We start from the raw sequence: 18,813 nt of genomic DNA, 5'->3' as shown, positions 1-18,813 counted from the left end.
TTAGAACAGTGCAACATTTGTCCTCCTCACCAACAGCTCATTGCGCAGGTTGAAAAGCTCCTCTCGGGTCGAGTCATTGAGTAGCCTGCCCAGAGAAGTGACCCACGCTTGTGCGTTCTCCTGGATGGCACGGGCTAGCGGCTCCAGGTTCAGCCTGATTATGTGCTCATGCTTCATCAAGGGCTGCTTTGCCACCTCATTGCTGACTTTGACATAGAACTGAAACTTCTCATCATACATCACACATGAGGGCTTCTTGGCTGCAAACTTCTCCATGACAATTGCCTTGTCGAGTTTCCAGAGAGAGCGGTAGCTCATCCAGGTTTTGAGGTAGACGCTGGTTCCATTAAGGAGGCGCTGCATTGACTGGGAGACGGCAGTGGCTTGCTCATTTATCTGTGGAAGCTGGCAAACTTCATTGTAAAAAGTGAAGATGAATGGTTTGTCTTCACCATCCACATACTGTGGAGGGCATTGGATGCAGCTGCCTTGCATCCAGCGAACAAACCGCTAAAAAGATAGAAACAGAGGAAAAGGTGACCTGAGTGACCAAATATCTACTTTACACTAAAACCGTTCTAAATCTGTGAAAGTATTTGCTTTCTAATTTCTATCATTATTTTCAGTATTTTCATTTGTCAGAGAAGCAATTGGTCAATGGTGACGGCGGTAGTATGTACTGGTTTCTGTTGTTTAGATTAATATTTGCTGCTCGGAAGGAGTAATTTATTTACTTTTATTTGTATTTTCTATAGGAATTTGTATTTTGACTGCATTTATTTGTAATTAGACTAGATTGTTATCAATAAAAAAATTATTTGTATTGCTTGTTACATCTATTGTGCTTAAGTGCTGAACTGTCCCGCAGTAGTTTCAATTTGAGCCATTCGTTTCCTCGGGCACTTAAAGGTGCAGTAACACGATGTTGAAAATTTAAATACACACCTAAACAAAAAATTGTGTTTGTACATAGTACTGGCTGTGTAAATAGGAGAAAAAACAAAATGAATAGTACCGATCCATGGAGCACCAGAACACTCTTGTAGCCATGTCAGCAATGGAAAAAACACAATTTACCACTTTATTAACAAAATATTAATCTCCAACGCACATTCATGAGAGCACCAAGATGCATGTGTGTGGTGTCGATGCGAGAGCAGACGATGTTACGTAAACCAATTTTGGAGGGACAGAAAGCTCTCAGATTTCATAAAAAAGATCTTTGTATTTCAAAGGTAAACAAAAAACTTTTGGGTTTGGAATGATATGGGGGTGAGTGATTAATGACAGAATTTTCATTCTTTGGTGAACCAACTCTTTAATCCCTCCCTGTTCTATCTTGTTGTATATTCTGAACGATATATCCTGTATTCTGCCTCTTTAAGATGAACCACTTGTTGTATTCCTCATTTGAATAAATTTAAATGATTTGCTATCTAAATTCATCAAATTCAAATTCAAATTTTGCAACGTCGACAGTTATTGAACTGAAATAAATCAACATTGAACTGACTTGAGCTAAACATTACACTACTGTAGTGCAGTTTATAGCTGGATTGAACTTGTTTGATAATTGATTAACTTTACACAGTTATTGAACTGAACTGAATCAACACTGAACTGACTTGAGCTGAATAATGACAGCTCTTTTTAGAGTTGATTTACAGCAGAATTAGAATTATTTTCATATTTGAAAAAGTTTGTATCATTGATTGCCATTTTCCTGTGTATAACAGTGAAGTTGCTTTGAAATAATCTATATTGTTTATAACTTGCTAAATAAAGGTGACTTGTCTTGAATTATGTAGCCTGCAACATACCTTGGTGCTCTCCACACAGTCAGCGACACACTGTCTAATAAGCTTGTACACCTCACTGTTCTTAGGAAGCAAAGCAATCTCAGGAGCAGCTAGAATGGTGTCGATTTGGAAGAGTGGAGTAGTGCCCATCAGTGTGTTGTTAAAAGCTTGAATATTCCTGAAAGGCAATTGTAATGGTAAGCATAAAAGAGCATTAGACCTATGAGATTTATGTAAATGCATCTGAGAAACAATCAAATAAACCTACTGAAGCACCATCTTGGTAAGTGAATTATAGATCTTGTGCTCCCAATAAGCGTAGAACTGAGCCATGCGCTTGGCTTTGCCAGTGCTGGTCCCCATGATCAGACTTTCAATCTTGGTGAGGAGAGGACTGATAGCTGCATACTTATTCACCAGCAGGTTCACCACTTTTGCCCTCTCACTCTCAATGAAATCACAGAACTCTTTTATTCCTGGAACAACAGGCAGAAAACACCTTAACACATTGCCACTTTGTACCTGATGTGTTTGCTTATTGTGAGTTATTAAGAGTAATCTAGTCATTGCAAATACAGCCAATAACATTCTTAACCTGGCAGGTGTCCGGCTTTATCTGCCATTGGGAACTTGAAAAGGTTTGCAGATTCAATGGATTTAAGTTTATCGTCAATGTCTTGTTCATTCTTCTGAATTTGGTTCATCAATGACTCAAATTTGGAAGTGGCCTGATTTCCACGTTGGATGAATTGTGGTATACCTGTTAAATGAAGTTTAATTCAAGAAATTACATTAAGAACTTTTAGAAGACAAAATAGTGGGGCAGCAACTACTCATTTTTACGGGGTACCCATTTCAATGGTTTAGAATCAGCATAAATATGTTAATTGTGAAAACAATGAAATGTATTCAGTAAGAACATGGATAAAATATGTCTAGCTGTGGAACAAGCAATATTCAGTTAGTTAAAATGAATGAGAGTGAAACAAATTTGACTGATTGATGATAAACATATAAACTAGATAATTGTGTATTTAAAATAAATTCAGTTTATTGTAACTATTACGAAAATCTTACCAGTTTATTTCCTTATTCATTTATGTTTGACTGACAAATATGCATCACTTTAAGTTTACTAGTTTATTTTAAAACTGTAATCTAAATGGATGGAAATTTTAGGTTAAACTTTAGTAACCTTGTTTCAGTGTAATTATACATTTAAGTTCTGAGTAACATGAATTAACTACATGAAGGTTAGGGTTAGATTAGTGTAATAATCATGTAATTATTAATAATTTATAGTTATTACTATAGTACCTACATGTAACATGTGTAACAAGGTAAAAGTAAAATAAAGTTGATATTTTTAGTTTTATATGCACTTTAAATACATAAATATTAAATTTGTGTGCAACTTACCCAAACAATTCCAGTTGAGTCTTTTGCACCCAAAGCTTAGCACTCGCCTCAGTTCCTGCACCGAATCAGCCATTAGTGAGAACTCGGCATCATTTAGATTATCCATCAGAGAATGGTAATGGTTTACTAACTTCTTCAGTTCAATTTTGTACCTGTATGCGTAACAGTAAATAGTAACAAAAGTGTCAAAAAACACTTCAAGAGACATTTTAAGGAAGTCTTTTTAGGTCAAATGTCATGAAGGTTCAGTAAATTAATTGTAGGAATTAATTATAGGCAGATTACCTGAGAAACCTGTCTTCCTGCAGAGCCACATTTTGTGCCTCATCTGGTAATAAGATGCCCAAGTGATCCAGAAATTTGGTCTCAGATATGATCTCTTGCAGTTCAGGGGCAAAATTCACAGAATAGCGCACATCCTTTTCCACATCCCTCTCTGAGCCCTGAGCAGTCTGCAATCACAGTCATATTCATACATAATAACATTAATGTTATTTCAAAGCACTGGTTTAAGTACATAATGGCTATGGAGTAGAGAGAAACTGAGATCATTAAAATGACTTATCCACATATTTCCATGATATAAGGACCATTATTAGTCTGGCTATCACCAGACCAAGCTCAATCTTTTAAGACTGAACATTAGTCTGGTGAGTCTGCTCTGTATTTTCTACTGCACAAGAGGCGTGATCAACGGGCATAGTTCAAATGACTCTGTACGCAATTGGATAGTCCTCCAACCAATCAGACCAACGATTCGATTCGATTCGAAAACTCCAGACAGGAAACGTGTTGGTTTGTAGCATCGATCAGTGGTTTGCATCAAGCGATTTTTGCAGGTTGCGCAAAAAAAAATCATGAAAGTGAGTGGTATTTACACCCACTCGAGCGATTTGTTTGCTAAACTAAAGAAGCCATTGAGCACATTCTCTTGTCAATCGTCATCATGTTAAACACGCCAATAGCGCGCCAGGTGGATAAGCCAGTTTGTGATTGGTCCCCGCAGATTTGTAAAAGAAGCAGGATAGAGAAATGTACAGGTTTCCAGCCCGAACTGCAGGGCGAAATCAAATCACAGGCAGATCAGGCTGGGTTTATTATCAATTTTGACCATCTTTTCCTCACAGCTAACAGACAGGTTTCCCTGTCACTGCAACATACGGCATTTGGCTGTATGAAGTCTTCATAGACAGTCCCATCACTGTTGACTTTTATCAGCACACTTCTCTTCATGAGAAGGGGCAGAGTCTGAGTAGTCTCTGCTTTCCAATCGTTATAGAGATCCTCCTCATAGCCCCTCATACGCAAAACCACCTCTAAGTATTTGGATTCCACCTGCAGAGGGAAAAAATAAAAGACAGTCAGGATATTTGTATTCATATAAATGCAAATATGGGAGAGCATAAGCATTTGCAAAGAATACCTAAGTTGAAGTTTGTGAACTCTGATAGGTGTAGCAAATAGAGTATAGGGATGTGCAAAACTACACATTTTCAAAATTGGGTTGCCTGAATGACTAGTCACCCTGAATAGAATAATTGCAATGGTTTTGGGTTCACCTGACCCTAATCAGACTGTTTTTAGTAGGGGTGTGAATCGTCACTGGTCTCACGATTCAATTCGATTACGATTATCATGTCATAGCTGCATTCTCACTTTTCAATATTACTGCACATGCCTACATTTTCGTCAATGAATACAAGCAATCAGATATACAGTATGAACTCCCTTTTTATTTGATCTGCTCCAAGAAAGTACACAATGTAGCAAACATCACACAACTTAAGTCTGAACACAGCAGACAGGACCATTTAGAACAAACACTAGTAAATACTACAAGCGCATGAAACTGTCAAGTGTACTTAAGTTACAATAACGCACGCACACTCGCACGCACACGCATGCAGCCTCGCACACACACATACACACTTGTACGCACACGCTCGCAGCCTTACGATTATGGTCTATTAATGCAAGGATTAATTTCAACACCCCTAGTTTTTAGGGGACATTTACTTAAAGACTACACTGTTCCTACAGTGTCCTTGTGTTCAAAAACTGTCAAATTTTGTAAAACAGAATGAAACAGAATGCAGGGGTCTCGAACTTGAACTGTTTTATTTAACACACCATCTTAAAAATTATGAACATTAGTGGGACACTCAAAAAACAATATAATGACATCCATCTGAATGTATATTGATGCATGGGTGCTGAAATATCATAACATAATATGATTTTAAATTTTAACATTTTAATTATTTATATAGATGCATTTGTATATAATTATGATGAATTTTTATCATGTATTATTCATTAATATACAGGGTGGGCCATTTATATGGATACACCGTAATAACATGGGAATGGTTGGTGATATTAAAGTCCTGTTTGTGGACTTCTAAATGGCCACCATGGTCACCACCCATCTTGAGGAGTTTGCCCCCTCACATATACTAATGTGCCACAAACAGGACTTTAATATCACCAACCATTCCCATGTTATTACGGTGTATCCATATAAATGGCCCACCCTGTAGATTACGTCTTATGTCTATATAGTCTGTCTTTTTGTAATTATCCCTTTTGATTGTCAACACCAGTCCCAATCCCACTGAGATTGTATATCCCCTTTTTTATATTAATGTTGAATGCCTACAAGGTTTGACACTCAGCTCATCATACTAGTAACAAAAAGTTTTACTTAGTGACAATGTGGGAAGACTTACTACTTTGCCCTCTACGCTGCACATCAGCTCACGTGCCTCCTTGAAGCGTTTAATGGGGTACCTAATGCGGTCTTGCAGGAAACGCTCCCAAACAATGGCTCCTGCCACAGGAGGATGATTCTTATTCAGAGGTGGATTATCCTTTAGTTTCATAAATATGTCATTTAGAAGGTCCATCTAGGCAACAACAACACCAAAGAAGACACTTAAAAACAGCAAGAAATGCAATCTTTGTATCACCACGACAACATGTACTAGGTTTTTTAGTAAGCAGGTCATGAGGCACCTCTTTGCAGTACTGAGCAAGAATATCATTAAACTTCTTCATCAACTGATTGTTGATGGCATCTCTAGAGCGGATGTGCTTGAATTTCAGCAGCAGGTCAAAGGCTGCAGATGAAGAACGCAGCGTCTTGAAGGAGTGATCAATGAAATTGATAGCTTCTCTTTCAATGGCCTTAATAAAAAGAGAGCATTTAATACACCAAAAATATCAAAAGAGGAAAACAAATGAACACCGACAATATAGTTGCAGCCAGATTTTTACCTGGACGTCAGTTTTAAATTTTTGTATGGTCATTTTCCAACTGCTCAGTTTGCGGATGTCAAAGGGGTCAAAGGTAAGTTCCTCAATGGGTTCGGCGAGGCAGTTTACACGGTGTAAAACATCATCTATTCGCTTCGGATCACCCGTCACTGCTTTTAACTCCGGTCCAAAGATAATGTAGAACTCGTCCAGAGTCTATCAGTGAAAATTAATTTGTGAGAAGGTTACTGTCTGTGAGGAAAAATTTCTTCATGTACAATTGAAAGTAAATTAAATATGCTTAATCTAATTTGGCAAACCTGCAAAGTGTTATACAAGTCCTGACAGACTGAAGCCATATAGTCTGTCTTTTCAAACAGCTTTTTGCGATTGAATTCCCAGCGGGGATCACGGTCTGATTTCTCAATCAGTGCACGGACCTCAAAATAACTGGCCTTCCACAGTTCCAAGACTTGCTTTCCATCCTGAGCTTTGGCTTTGGCCACCACTCTCTTGTCTCTGCATTATATCAATTAATGTGGGAATTACAATCATTATAAATGAACATTGTGTGTTTTAAGGTAACATTATATGGAACTTCTAAATTGATGAAACATTTAATAAAAAGTATAAGCCTTATTGAATTTTTTTCCACATCAAACAAGTCACAATTTTTTTTTCTTTTTGTGCTGGCTTGTGGTTTGACTTTTACAGATTTAGCTTACTCACTTAAATAGAACACGGACATTTATGACTCTCGCAACCCGTTCCGATAGTTCCCAGGCAATGCGTTCCATCAAAGATTCCAAACGCTCATCTGTGTTGTAATGCCTGGATAATATCCAGATCAAACGCAGCCCGCTCATCAGTTGAGGAATAGTGTCCAAGACCACTTTGAAATCCAGTCCTGTGACAAGGTTCTGTAAATTGGTTTGGAACGATATAGTTTACTAAATAATGATTTTGTTATTGGGATGCTTTGTTGTACTTGTAGTTGTACACTGATTCCCAAAACTGAATTTTTAAGACACTCACGCTATGTGGGGCAACAACATAGGAATGGTTACTTCTCACCCTGAATTGTCTCTCCATTGTGGTGAGGTATTGTACATTACTGGCAGACTCCTCATGGTATTTTCTAAGCTCAGATGTCGTCTTTTCCAGCTCCTGCATTATGAATGAGTCAGCATGGGTCATCACATCCAGAATCTTCTTCACTACTGGCAGGTTCAGCTGCTCACTCAAACTACTCAAGACAGCCAAACGTTCACGCCAGAACTCAATCTCTGCCAAAGGACCAGGTCCCTTCAGTAGTGAAAAAACAGTCAGTCAGTTAATCCTTTAAATAATCTGTTTAGAATAATCTGTTTAGGTTAGAGTAGAAAACTTAACAACAAGAATTCCATCTTGATTAATTCATTTGAAATTTTACAAACCTGTGGTTGCTTTGTTTTCTGCTCTTCGATGACAATTGTGATTTGTGTGTGCCAATTCATCACACACTGCTCAAGTTTATCCACCATCCCTGGATTAGACATGAGCGTCTCCACTTCTCCCTCCAAATCAAGATCTGGAATGTGAAATTTAAACTCACCTATAACACAGAGATCAAAATGTTAAGCAATGTTTTCCACATTGATAATAATAAGAACTGTTTCTTGAGCACCAAATCAACATATTAGAATGGTTTCTGAAGGAAAACACTGAAGACTGGAGTAATGGCTGCTGAAAATTCAGCTTTGCCATCACATGATTAAATGACATATTATATAATATAATAATATTATTTTTAATTGTAATCATATTTCACAATTTTACTGTTTTTGATGATTTTTGATGAAGTAAATTAAGCTTTGGTGAGCAAAAAAATTGAAAAACTAGCATACCTTCAAGCTGCAGTAAGGTTTGGTCTATGACCTGCAAGAATTTATGTGTGCTGTGGAGAAGATCATCTCGGACCTCAAAAGCTCCACGGGATTCCGAAGACTGCTGTTTTTCTTGAGAGTCTTGAGAGCCAGCAACACCATAATAGCCACCATCAGTGATGCTGAGTTGGTTCACTGAGAGAAAAGGAACATACACCTGCAAGGAAAGAGCTCAGTGTAGATAGATCCATGGTATAATTAAAGATAATTTTTAATGGGAGTAAGAGGTTTAGTCACACACATGGTTGAGAAACCCTCTAAGCATCATCAAGGGGTTGTCATTCATTATGCCAAACTCAATAAGTTTGGGCATCAAATGATTAGCCTCATGCATGTCAACAGGTTCAATGATGGTTTCTGGATAGGATAAAACACCAGACATATTAGTTAAATGTGAAAATTTTGGGAGGCACATTTTGAGGGTACTCCCCCTACCTTTGGTGTTCCTCAGGAAGTAGACGAAATTGTATTTCTCGAACCTCTCCGGGATATTGTTCACGTCCACATGAAGCTCTACATGATACACAATCTGAACCTCAGTCTTGTGATGGGGAAAAAATGTCAAAGCATCATAAAACAAAAATAATAATAATAATAAATAATAATATCAATTATATATATATATATATATATATATATATATATATATATCAAATAAGATCTCATTCACATCTTGATTAATAATAAACATATTTAGTCATTTAATCATTTGATAAAATAAATAAAACGTATTAGGCTAAACGTATTTGCAAAGGTCTATTTCCTGTCCTAAAACAGAATATATATATATATATAAATATATAAATATATAAATATATATATATATATATATATATATATATATATATATATATATAAATTGAGAATTACATTGGGAGGTGGTTTATCCACATTTGTTGCCTCTGACAGGCCCTCGACTGCAAGATGCGGACTCTGAGAGTCTTCTGGGTTTGAGGACTCTTCAGTCATGTGTGAGCAATGGAAAAAAGACAAGAACAACTTGTTACTTTGATGAAGGTCTTTCTGATCATATTAATGAGGACTGAGGAAGCAGACTCACTGTCGGCAGGGGTTTTCTCTCTATCTGTGAGTTGTGTCCCTTCAGACGAAACAGATGGACTTCTCTCTGAGTCATTCTCCGTACTTTCTACCGGATTTTGGTGTGTATGGACTGGGAAATTATTTATTATTAAACACGTAAATGAATTGATACCATTTTTATTTTTTTGATAACAGACATTTCCTTAAGACTTCTTATCAGCTTAGTGAACAAAATTATTACTGATTTTTAAACTTCATATTTCAAGCATTGCACGCGCTTGGAGAAAGTCGTTAGTAAACAGATAAGTTTAGGCCTAACGTTAGTTGCGTTGAAATATAAACGTACCAACAGGAATTTCCACTTCAACCTCTTCTTCGCGTATATTCTTGAAGAAAAAAAGCGTTGATGGCGCATCTTCCTCTGTGACTATGTTTAAAAAGCTTATGATTTTCTGCTCTTCCTCTCCATCGCCGCGACTGAGTAATTCCTCAAAACAGCCTGAATCAGGCAAATCAAACAGCACACACACTGCGTTTTTAATCCACTCCACTCGAGGGTCATAATGAGCCATTCGTGTAGTTGTTTGGGTGAGTATAACTATGTAATAAAGTTTGTGATTTGCATGAGAAAACTGTTAAGACTGTAATTTTCGCACCCGAAAATGCGCTCTGGTTTTAGTTGACGTTGCTATAACAACGAGCCTCAAGCGGGCACTGCTGGTGTTGTTGCCAGATCACAATTTAGCGCCCTACAAATTAGATTAGTTCACCACAAAAATGGAAATTTTGTCATAATTTACTCACCCGTAGGTAATTTCAAACCTGTATGAATTTATTTATTCTGCTGATCACAAAAGAAGATATGTCGGACGGTAATGGTAAGTTAACCAGCCATTGACTTCCATAGTATTTTTTTTTTCTTCCATAATATGGAAATCAATAAGTCCCATCAACTGTTTTGTTACCCATACTCTTCAAATTATATTCTTTTGTGTTCTTCAGAAGAAATACATTTATACAGGTTTGGAACTTGAGGGTGAGTAAATGATGACAGAATTTTCAATTTTGGGTGAACTGTCCCTTTAAAGTCGGCATGAAATCAAATTTGACAAATCTTCTTTTTATATGTAATATTGTAGTGTTTATTATAAATGATTTGTCTGTGCACTTCATTATTTTTTTTAAATTCATGTACCCTTATAATCTTTAATCAAATACATTACCCTTCCCTCCCCCCTCGAAACGACCTCTCTTCTCTTTCGGTCACGTGCCATGGCGAAAGGGTGCGGCCAGAGCCGATGAGGGTGCGGCTATAATCGAGATGCTCTCGAGGGTGAACTTGACTGATAACAGAGAATGTCTAATAAGGCTGATAACTTGACTTGACTCATCTTGGTTCGCGGGAATAATAAAATAAAATAAAAAATCCTTCATGGGAGGGTAACGGTGGGGAGTCCGGTGGAGAGAAATCCTCCACAACTGAATGTAAACTGGCATTCAAATCTGCCTCCATTTTGTTTGCAACGCCCAACCTCCAACGATCCAATCAATTCCCGAAGGACGAAATCAAGCCCCGCCCTACATTTTTTTCTAATTTCAGAAGCCGTTTCACTCGGATATACGTCACAACAAGGAAAAAATTACAATCTCAACTTCCGTTTCATGCCGACTTTAAGTAATTTCGCATTGCTTTTTAGATACAGAGAAAAGAATGAAACGTAGCTGTGTATGTATGTTCTTTTGTGAACGTTTACATGTTTCTCATAATTCATATTAAGGCCAGAAATGTTACTATAATTGTGCACATTTAATAGTGCAAACGTTGGTCGTGTAACCCCGTCACTTTTACATGTCTATTGCTTTTGATACCTTGATGATGCGTCCAATCTGCTCTTTTTACGTCAGTGCTTCAACCTTAAAATTTCCACCAGGTGGCGTTTTACCTTCTCGGTTTACGAGCTCCACATTTTTGTTACACTGGACATGGTTAAAATGGTTAAAAAAATCATTGTCATTTTAATTTCAGTTTCCTATTTTGACTGCATGATGACACACGACACCTGTCAAATGTGAACTCATTCAAGTCATTATAAAAGCTCTACGAGCATTATAAAAGAAAACAAATATAATACAGAAATAAATATGACACATTGAGGAAATAAAAAAAAGACAGATATGGTATATTTACATAAGAAACATTTATTTATTTATTTATTTACACATTTTGTATGTTTCCACAATCAAACATATCCGATTAAACTCAACAGCTTGTTTGTAGAGACTATCAAGACTTGAAATGGGTCAGATAAGAATTAAGAAAAGTTTGTTTTGAAGAACAAAAATGCTCTACTCCCTGACGAAGTCTAAACAATCTAACATGCTTTCCCATGCTACATTTTAACCCTCTTTTGGCTCTGATTTATCCAATTTGTGGTTAACATATGGCTTGTCCAACAAGAATCCATGTAAACGGTTAAAATTAATGCAGCATACTCTATGTGTGTTACCATTGAATAATGAAAGTGAAAGCAGAAAAGATGGTGACACCATGGTACCATTTTTGTATCACCCACCACATTTATTTTTAGCATACTCTGGATAGTAAATTACATCAAAGACTTAACTTGTGCATTCAGTGATTTATGAAACTTCACTCTAATTTAGGCTACTTTAACAAAAGTACTAGAAACAAGACTTTCCAGGTGATATTCTGAGGCATTTTAAACACAACTTCACTCATCTTCTTGTCAGCTGGCCCATCTTCTAGCCATCATGGTCGTGTGGCTGGGGGTGTGTTTTGACTGTCCTCTCTGCTAAAACTCACTGACACAGCCACAATTATGCCAAGAACCACTGCAGCTACAACTGCAGCTATTATCACTTTGTACTTAATATTCTCCCAGCGCTTCTTCTGTTTCACTTTAGTCGCGGTCTTTGAGAATCCTTTGCTCTGAAAAGAAATAATACAACTATTTAAATAATTTAATATTACAAAAAATATATATTTAATTATGACATATATATATATATATATATATATATATGGTGTGTGTTATTTTTCATTCATTCATTATTCTATTTCGGAATGAAAGATGAAATTTAAAAAAGGGTGCAGCTTGGTTTTTTGAAAAAGAAAAAAAAAAGCAGAAATGGCTGTATGTTTTCCAAATGTATTGTTGTCATCAAATAATAGTATTATTAAATTGGACAACATTTCCTATCGTTTTTTAATTTGTAATATTTGTTTGTACGTTTATTGTATTTCATTTGACTGATCCTATCTTTACCCGGAAGTAAATTACACCGTCGTTTGAAGTCATAGATATATACACTAGATGTCGCCTTGGCTATGGAAGTTTGGAACGTTGCATTCATATTCTGGGCTCATCTGATTTTTTGTACATAGCATAGCCTACTTTGTTATGATTTTAGTATCATAATGATTAAATGCATGCACAATTATCTGTGAACTTGATTTGAACATGCCTTTCAAAATGCCTTTCAACTTGTGTGTGCAAAATTCAGAATTAAATGAATGTGCAGCAATTTGTACAAATAGAGAGTCTGTAGGCCTACTATACTTGTTGTAGCCATTAAAAAAGCGCATTTAGTTTCATATTTGTTAAAATATTATAATGCTTTCAAATTCAACATTTATTAAAATGTTTTCAAATAAATTCAACATTTATGTTGATTATGAAAAGTGAACAGCACAAGTAAGATAGTGCTGTAAAGTTTTTCTTTCTTCAAAGCAGAGACCAGGAGACAGTTGGGATCGCGTTCAATGGAAGTTATTCTTTATTGAGAACTCCGCTGTACGTGGCTGCAAGAATCCAACATAATCTAAAGTATATACATTTATATGGTGTCTTATAGGCATTTTAGGAGGAGGGACTTTTGAAGGTGGAGACAAATTCAAACAAAGCATGTAAATGAGTATACAGGTTAAGGAACCCGCCCCAGACCGGCAGTCTCAATTTAATCAGCATAAGGCTCCAAGAGCCATTTAGGTCCGAAAGCCATTTGCAGAACAAAAGGTGAGATTCTCAGTGGATCATTCGTGTGCTAATCCCATCAGTCTGAGTGAAACTGGGACTCCAAGAGCCATTTACAGACAATAAGGAGAAAACAGGAAAGGCAACTTTGCTGAGCAGAATCATTATCTTACCCTAAAACACTAAATACAATATTCTTTACCGTGATGTTATGTAAGGAAGCATATTTGAAATAGATTCTTAAATTTGAATCCTTCAATAGGATGCGCAATATATCGACATGGAGTGGGTCAGACATGATTTTGACCACTTCATTAAGTTTTGTTTTGTAGAAAGCCTTTCTTTAAAGTGGATTTCGTTTTGTATAAATTGTATCTTAATTTTAATCAATTTTTCATCAAACAATTGCCTGGATTTAATAAATAAGAAGCAAATAGCAGACAATATAATCATGGAGGCACCCACTCGGTCACTTGCATTGCACGTTAACTGGAGCGCATCTCATCCTAACTTAGCCGAACTCATATGCCTCACAGACATGAGAAATACATCAAATGCACAAAGTTTGAAATGTCTTTAAACAAAATAATTCAAAACGAAAAGAAATAGACTACTCTCTGATTATGTAATCCATTATGTGCATTTCTCTCTATAGGCGCGTTCACTACGAATATGGCAATCGTCAACTTCATCTTTGCAGCCGACACTGACACAGAAAACACTAGTTTATTACTAAAAATCAATGCACGTTAGCCTGGCAAGCCAGACCTACATCAAGATGTTGGGTCTGGCAACTCACCATAGAGCTGGTAAGTCCCGCCCCTTCCGTAAAACCCCACTGGACCTCAAAGTTGAAAAACCGTCAATGCAAGTAAATGGGAGAAAATAATTATTTTCTGATCCCGTTTGAATTGTGCCATGAATTGAACATATGTTGTCTGTGAATTTTTTATATAACTCTCCATGTTACGAGTTTGACAGTATATGGTATGATTCATCAGCTAGCAGTTGTGGAAAAGACATAACGAGAAAGACTACATGTCGCCTATGTGACGTCACCCCATAAAGTTGACTTACCCGTGGTTTTCACCAACTTCAACGATTTTGTCCTCTCCCTGCAAGAAGGCGGTGAAGTGCACTATTTTCTCCCATTCACTTGCATTGACGGTTTTTCAACTTTGAGGTCCAGTGGGGTTTTGCGGAAGGGGCGGGACTTACCAGCTCTATAGACACGGCTCAATCCGAGGGGTGGGATAAACGGCTGTCTTTCAAATTCCCTCTGCACACAATAGGACAGCGCTTCAACCAACCAGAGCGTTTTCCCAACAGCGGAGCTAGTTGACAGATTAAACTTTTGCCATATCTGGCCGGCAAAACTACAAACACATCTTCCTTTTTTTAAGAATGACTTAAGTGCCGTTCTATGCTCTTTTCTCAAAGAAAAACCTAACTCCAAGTCCTCCAGAGTCGCGGACAAAGCCGATTCGAAAGATGTTCGCCAGCAGCAGCCATTATTCTTTGTTTTCAAGTGGCAGGTAACCGTCGCAACTCTGTCATCATTATGTTAAGCCCGCCCCGCCTACTCTATACACGACGTGATTGGCCTGACCCAATTTAGGTTTTTGCAGCTCGAAATTCAATGGAGAGTTGCTAGACTGCCCTGGCTGCAAAATACATTTTGCTACCGCTAGGGTGCGTCTAGATTTCTAGGCTAAATGCATGCATCACCGGATTTACACATCTTGCTTGTTGCACGCACACATATGTCGAAATAACGAGATATTATGTTGAAATAACATTATTATTAATAATACATCTTTTAGAATATTTGATTGAATGCTGAATGTTGCGCTTGTTCAATTTAATAAAATTAAAACTTTAATTGTGATCATTAAAATAATTGAATATTAAATATTTAGTGGCCAAGTTTTGCTCATTTATATATATATATATTATAGTAGTAGCGATAGTTCATTCTAAGTTTACTCAAGTGGAAGAATGTGACTAATAAACTTAGGCCTACTAGCACTATGCATTATATTTTGAAAAAGAAGTAGATTATCTTAATATCAAAACATTAAATTTTCTCTGGACTCAATGATAAATACATGTCTGACCGTTGGAACGAACCAAAAAAACTAGAAAATCGCATTCATGACGATTTATGGTGATTTTAGTTCCGTTAGACCTTTGCCTACATTGACGCTGATGCATTAAAGAGGAGGGGCTCCCCTGTTCCAAAATGGCGGCTCTATTGACGCATTCGTTCCAATGAACTGCCGTAGCCAAGGCGACATCTGTAGATATCCATGACTTTGCACAACGGTGTAATTTACTTCCGGGTAAAGATAGGATCAGTCAAATGAAATACAATAAACGTACAAATAAATATTACAAATGAAAAAACGATTGGAAATGTCGTCTAATTTTCTAATACTATTATTTGATGACAACAACACATTTGGAAAACAAAATACAGCCATTTCTGCTTTTTTTCTTTTAATCACTGCACCCTTTTTCAAATTTCATCTTTTATTCCGAAATAGAATAATGAATGAACGAAAAAGAACACGGACCATATATATATATATATATTTATCAGAACTGACTTCAACATTTTGAAAACAATACAGGACTGTTACAGAGACTTGTTTTTCATATAAAAAACAAGGAAAGGAAAAATGGGTAATGGGCACGAACTGTTTTTTTTTTTTTTTTGTTATAATTAACTTTAATTATAATCTTTGTTTGAACCAGTAACACCAACATCACAATGTGCTCATTCCACATTCTTGCATGAAACCGAAGTGAACTTGTTGCCTTACCACATGGCACATCCTGCATAAACAGCCTGCCATACTATTACACAAGTTTTTGTTCATTTCGTAACAAAAGGAAATAGCTTTCTAAAATTAACATGGTAAACTAAAGTCAGGATGCAAATTGTACACTCTTTTTTCCGTACACCCCACCTAGACACTATTAATAGACTCCAATATGACATGCCTTTGCTTTCCCTATAAACACTTGAAATTCCGGAAACCCAGTTTATGGTCCTCAATGAGCCATAAAACATGTTCATGGGACCATAGAATGAGTAAATAAGTAGGCATGTGCATGAATGAAATTATAGTTTATGTTGTTATTATTTAATAAATATCACACAAATTAAGGGCCCACCTGTTCCAGCAGTTGTTCCGCTCTGTTGTCCAGCTCCCCGAGTTTAACTGTTCGCTCTTCAGACTTGTTTAGGTTATCCAGCATGATAAGTTTAACTTCCTCCACATTCTCCTGGGCCTGACGGAGACGGCTTTGCCCATTCTCCTAGGGACAGATGAAATGGTTTATTAAGAAAGGCAAACACCCTCTACAAATCATACATTAGCATCCATACATCTAGAGGTACTAGATGATATTGAATGTCCCACTAGATATTTAACACAAGAGAAATGCAATCAATGAACTAATAAAAGTAAAAAGTGGCAATGAAGACTTTCTAGACGCCTCTCATCATAATGGCCTAAGAGTTCTGTTTACTCCAAGCACTGGGAAAGGAATTCTGGAACAGTGCCTCTGCTCTCTCACAGTTTAACAAGGAACAGCACAGGGGGGAGACAGACAAACTGTGCATTTCTAGAAGCCATTGCATCAAAACTCACAATGAGGCCTTTGTGAAAACAACATGGCTGAGTGCTATGAAATAGGGCATTTATAGATTGTGACCTTCCTGACATTGACATTCTCTACAGCATCAGACATATCATTTGTATATCAGCTGATTCAGACTGTTGATTCCTCTCTTTGTGCTCAGAAGGATGCAAGTAACTTGAGGTCAAGGTTTAGTTGATGAGTGGCCCATCGTAGACGGGAAACTGTCAAGCAAAGATCAATGAAATGATTCATTTTACAGGAAACACCACTTATTTTTCATGCTATCTCACAAAAGAACCATGGACAATGGAACAGTGATTCTCAAACGGTGTGTCACGGCCCAAAAACAGTGATAGACTTACGGATGGATGTAAACAACCTCAGCAAATAAGATTTTAGTAAAATATCACCATAATATGGGCCACACACAGACGGACGGACGGACGGACGGACGGACGGACGGACGGACAGACAGACAGACAGACAGATAGATCTACACCTTTGAAATGAACAGTTATGAATAATCAGTTTATCATCACTCATGAACAGAAGACTACAGGATACACATCTCTTTTTACATCCTTTCTTTGCCTTTTTCCTTCCTCTTTCATTGTGACTGTTATAATGAATATGGAATTTCCTTGAGACAAGGCAAAAATCCCCTCTTGCTTTCAAATAAACACTTGTGATGTTGTCATTTCAAGCCACCTGAGATGAACCAACAATAAGGGTTAAAGACCTTCTGGATGACATTCAAATGACACGTAACATGAAAAAATAAAATAAAAAATAGTTAGGCCTATGTTTCAAATTCAAACAGCTCATAAAGAACTAAATGAAACTGTAAGCCACAACCCGATGTAAAAAGTTGTGGTATCACTGTATCATATAACGTTACCTAAAATAAAGTGAATTGAGAGCTGCTAACTTATAACGTTAGCCTGTCAAAATCGCTCAGTCATCAAAATTAAAGTTAATTTATAACATCACTTGCACAATTTACAGTGGCATACACATAATGAACCAAACTAAACGTGTTTGGACCACACCATTAAAATAAAAGGAACCGTTTGCGCCGTTTACATCGAGTTATCTGTATTTATAAAACTTAAGTTGCCGTTTGTTTATAAGTTGTGTATAACAATTTGCTTTTAAAAGTTCTTGAGCCTTTACCTTGCCATGCTTTCACTTTAATATCTAATATAATAAATCTAATGACAGCGTAAGTACGAAAACGAAACAAAAAGACACAACTTACTGTCATTGTATTATTCTGTCGCTTTACCACACCAGAAACTGTCACCGAATATACTGCATCTGAAATATACACCAGCAGCTGAGGAGAAAAAACAATACAAGCTCGATATCTATAAAAATGAATGCGGGTGTTATAGCAACTCCTCCAATCCAAGGATTTAAAGTTCTCCCTTGCTGCAGTAAAGAAGAACGCCTCGCCTGTCTTTATCTACACTGGGCGGGTATATCACACTGCGCAGGCGCATGGCAGTATGTGAACACCCAAGTCCTGACTTGCTAGTTGCTACTCTGCCTGCCAGTAACTTGTGAGATGTTCCAAATGTGCCCTTTAAAATAAATGCACGCCAGTACTTGTATTGCAATGTATTCACAAAAAGTTCACAAAAGCAAGCTGTCACAAAAAGACGGTGTCCGTTTCGAAAACATCAATCGATTCTTTTTAAAGAATCAGTTAAACTGATTCACAAATCA

At 36.9% G+C, this 18,813-nt stretch overlaps 2 protein-coding genes across 2 annotated transcripts in view; both read right to left on the bottom strand.

Annotated features, from left to right (window-relative positions):
• The window catches only part of dnah10 (dynein axonemal heavy chain 10), a 44,978-nt gene extending 34,308 nt beyond the window's left edge, over positions 1–10,670 (bottom strand). The window contains exons 1-20 of the mRNA XM_081364743.1: positions 9,786–10,670; positions 9,459–9,569; positions 9,269–9,357; positions 8,834–8,939; positions 8,640–8,755; positions 8,360–8,555; positions 7,910–8,067; positions 7,548–7,778; positions 7,203–7,393; positions 6,794–6,992; positions 6,495–6,689; positions 6,234–6,404; positions 5,948–6,124; positions 4,380–4,553; positions 3,504–3,661; positions 3,219–3,370; positions 2,395–2,559; positions 2,068–2,275; positions 1,821–1,977; positions 31–510 (exon numbers count right to left, since the gene is read on the bottom strand). Of these exons, the coding sequence (XP_081220869.1) occupies positions 31–510; positions 1,821–1,977; positions 2,068–2,275; positions 2,395–2,559; positions 3,219–3,370; positions 3,504–3,661; positions 4,380–4,553; positions 5,948–6,124; positions 6,234–6,404; positions 6,495–6,689; positions 6,794–6,992; positions 7,203–7,393; positions 7,548–7,778; positions 7,910–8,067; positions 8,360–8,555; positions 8,640–8,755; positions 8,834–8,939; positions 9,269–9,357; positions 9,459–9,569; positions 9,786–10,011 (3,660 nt within the window). The 5' untranslated portion in view covers positions 10,012–10,670. The remainder of the gene's footprint in view (positions 1–30; positions 511–1,820; positions 1,978–2,067; positions 2,276–2,394; positions 2,560–3,218; positions 3,371–3,503; positions 3,662–4,379; positions 4,554–5,947; positions 6,125–6,233; positions 6,405–6,494; positions 6,690–6,793; positions 6,993–7,202; positions 7,394–7,547; positions 7,779–7,909; positions 8,068–8,359; positions 8,556–8,639; positions 8,756–8,833; positions 8,940–9,268; positions 9,358–9,458; positions 9,570–9,785) is intronic.
• A 948-nt stretch (positions 10,671–11,618) lies between these two features.
• On the bottom strand, positions 11,619–18,567 carry vamp5 (vesicle-associated membrane protein 5). Its single transcript, XM_081366904.1, has 3 exons — positions 18,344–18,567; positions 16,615–16,758; positions 11,619–12,389 (listed from the first exon to the last, which is right to left on the bottom strand). Exons 1-3 carry the CDS (start codon positions 18,347–18,349, stop codon positions 12,210–12,212), a joined length of 330 nt encoding a protein of 109 aa, XP_081223030.1. The 5' UTR covers positions 18,350–18,567; the 3' UTR covers positions 11,619–12,209.
• Positions 18,568–18,813: the final 246 nt, after the last annotated feature.

Source organism: Scardinius erythrophthalmus, assembly GCF_964197995.2.
Source record: "Scardinius erythrophthalmus genome assembly, chromosome: 5".
Lineage (NCBI taxonomy): Eukaryota > Metazoa > Chordata > Actinopteri > Cypriniformes > Leuciscidae > Scardinius > Scardinius erythrophthalmus.
Note: the sequence above shows the minus strand (reverse complement) of the source record. Positions and strands in the feature narration are given on the sequence as shown.